General features: G+C 33.2%; 1 protein-coding gene across 1 annotated transcript; it reads left to right on the top strand.

Annotated features, from left to right (window-relative positions):
- The first annotated feature begins 1,819 nt into the window (after positions 1-1,819).
- On the top strand, positions 1,820-2,932 carry LOC133815164 (zinc finger BED domain-containing protein RICESLEEPER 2-like). The gene has a single exon (XM_062248034.1). The coding sequence runs from the start codon at positions 1,820-1,822 to the stop codon at positions 2,930-2,932; it is 1,113 nt and encodes a 370-aa protein (XP_062104018.1).
- Positions 2,933-3,308: the final 376 nt, after the last annotated feature.

The raw sequence follows: 3,308 nt of genomic DNA, 5'->3' as shown, positions 1-3,308 counted from the left end.
TGCCCCGATCCGATCCGGTAGTAATTATTGCGGGGCGGGTCATGACCCGCCCCGGTAGCTTTTTTTTTTTAAAAAAAACGTTTATCGACTATTGGGTTGGGTCTCATCTTCTTCAGTAATGTAAACAAGAAAAAGCAAATACTTTTCACTTCTTCAGTTCAGCATCAGCAATCAACCTCTGGCTCACAAGTTCTCTCTCTCACCTGGGTTCTCTCTCTTTTTCTTGTGGGTTCTCTCTCATCTGGGTTTTCTCTCGTGGGCTCTCTCTCTCTCTCTCTCCTAGGTTTTCTTATTTGGGGATTTATCAATTTCATAGCCATGGATTGATAACCCAGGTACAAGAAAGTAGACCATAACGAGGTCTGTATTTTTTCTATGTTGTTTATTTTGAGGTTCTGATTTGGTTTTCTTTACCGAGGTGTGAAAATGGCTTGGTGGGTCTGTATTTTTTCAGGGTCTGACTCTGGAATTGTGTCTCATGATCTCTACCTTCATGGGTATTTCAGTGCTTCCATTAAGTTACCTATTGATTATACTGCTGGAGTAGTTGTTGCCGTGAGTAATCTTTTCTCTTATTACCTGATTTTAATCTCTAATAATTAAGTTACCTTCTATGTTTTCGGGTAGCCAAACTTGTTGGTTGTTGTAGATACTATAATTAGTTGTGTTCTCTAACAACTAAATAATATTTAAGCTTAAGCTTAAGATTTGTATATATATATATGTGATATGTACCAGTTTTTAAGCTTACAACAACTAAGACTGAAACATTTTTCTCTGTAATTTCACTTTGGTTGTAGCAAGAAGTTTTCTTTTATTAATTAAAGTTTGAATCAGACTCTTTAAACCAATCTATGGTTGAATGTGTAATCCAGGTGAGAGGTTCTGCTATAATAAGATTTGATTAAGTAATAAGAAAAATATGTATCACACTATAAAAACATTCAGAGTATAAAAAAATTGTTGGAAATGTATGGTTACAAAGAGCTTTTTACTCTGATCAAAAGCCAAAACATAAAACTAGTAATATAATCTCTTGTTCTACCAAGTAAATTTACAAAGAGCTTTTGACTCCAATCAAAAGCTACAATGGGAAGATTCCTTAGACTGTACGAGAAAGATAAAGATTTTATTTGATGTATTACTAATATAAAGGCTTGAAATTGACCATGCTTGAAATTTAATAAAAATTTATATATTTGATGAAATTTAAATAAAATACTCAAGCATGCAAAAAGATGTAATGATAATATAATACTGAAGAAGTAATGATAATCCAAGTAGTTTTGAACTAGGAATTATCATGGTTTCACACAAAGATTGCCTACAACTTTTACAACATATAAGAGCAACTCTATACACTTAGTGTTAAAATTGTCTTTTCTAAAGAGAGACAATTTTGATAATTTGTATGATTTGTGCCATTATAATATTTAAATGATTTTATTTTCTAGAATTTAATTTTCTTTGTTAATATTTTATAAAATTTAGAAGAGTTTGAATATCTTACATATTCATCCATAGTGAAGTAGGTTCTGAGATTTTTGTGTGCTGCGGTGATAACGGAAAGTTGAGAACTTGTGTGTCTTAGTGAAGTAGGTTCTGAGAAATTTGTGTGTTGTGGTGACATAAGGTTGAAAACTTGTGTGTTGTTTGATTGTTTTAATTGATATTGACATATGGTTAGGTCAATAAAATAGGGGAAATGTTGCTCGATGTTTTATAGATCTAGTTATCATTTTTTAAAAGTTTTACATGCATCATTATTTTGATATATTTTATAATGTGGATGCAATGTAGGTTAAATCAAACTATAAGTATGTCAACTGAAGATGTTACCGAGTCTAATTGTATGGATGATGTTGATTTTGTTCCTTCAACAAATATACAAGAAGTGCAATCTCTTGATAATAGAAGTGATGTGAATGAGAGTAGAGGTATAAAACGAAAGAAAACATCTCCTGCATGGGATCATCTTACATTGCAAAAGATTGATGGTAAACTAAAAGTAGTTTGCAATCACTGTGGGAGGAAATTAGTGGGAGAGAGTAGTAAGGGGACTAAACACTTACTTCTTCACATGGAAAGATGTCCAATAAGACAGAAACAACTTGCCAAGAATCCTACCGCAAGCCCCTCAGTTACCTTCAATCTTGATCCTGAACTAGGAAGAAAAAATTTGGCTGAAATGATCATTCTACATGAGTACCCTTTGTCGATGGTAGAGCATAGTGGTTTTATAGACTATTTGAATACTATTTCACCTATGTTTCAAATGGTGTCAAGGAATACAATTAGGTCTGACATTTTGAAAATATATAAGATTGAGAAGGAAAATTTTCGAGAAGTTTTGGAGAAAAATAAAAGTAGAATAGCCTTAACCACTGATATGTGGACGGCCAATCATCAAAAGAGAGGATATATGGCTATGACAGCTCACTTTATTGATGACTCTTGGAAGTTGCATAGTCAGATTATAAGCTTTAGATATGTGTCATGCCCACATGATGCTCCAACACTTACAGAAACTCTAAGTTCTTGCATGTCTGAATGGAATATTGAACACAAGATTAGTATAGTGACTGTAGATAATTGTACTACGAACGATGCAATGATTCCAATTTTGAAGGAACAATTTGATTCTAAGTGTTTCCTTTTAAATGGAAAGCTACTTCATATGCGTTGTTGTGCACATATTTTGAATCTAATTGTTAGGGATGGCTTGTCTGTTATTGGTGACAGCATTGACAAGATTCGAGATAGTGTTACTTATTGGTCGGGCACACCAAAGAGGTATGAAAAATTTGAGGACACTGCTCGTCTTCTCGGAGTGACATGTACTAAGAAACTGTCACTTGATTGTGTGACAAGGTGGAATTCAACGTACTTGATGCTCAAAACAGCTTTATTGTACAAGAAAGTGTTTGAATGATCAAAGCTACGTGATCCAAAGTACAAATGTCTACCATCAGAAAATGATTGGATTAGAGCTCAGAAATTATGTGACAAGTTGGAAGTGTTTTATGAGGTGACAGAGTTATTTTCTGGAACTAAGTATCCTACTGCTAATCTTTTTTTCCCAATGATATGTAAAATTAAGATGAAAATTGAAGCATGGATGACATCAGATGAGTTGTTTATTAAGAATATGGCAACTCAAATGATGTCTAAGTTTCAAAAGTATTGGGAAGAGATTCATGGACTTATGACTTTTGCAGTTGTTTTGGATCCAAGGTACAAATTTATGTTGATCGAATATTTTTTTCCTAAGCTTTATGGAAATGATCTATATGAGATTGAGATTGAGA

Source organism: Humulus lupulus, chromosome 2, assembly GCF_963169125.1.
Source record: "Humulus lupulus chromosome 2, drHumLupu1.1, whole genome shotgun sequence".
NCBI lineage: Eukaryota > Viridiplantae > Streptophyta > Magnoliopsida > Rosales > Cannabaceae > Humulus > Humulus lupulus.
Note: the sequence above shows the minus strand (reverse complement) of the source record. Positions and strands in the feature narration are given on the sequence as shown.

Excerpts from the sequence above, each read along its gene's own strand:
- LOC133815164 (XM_062248034.1), top strand. The coding sequence starts at position 1,820 with ATGTCAACTGAAGATGTTACCGAGTCTAATTGTATGGATGATGTTGAT.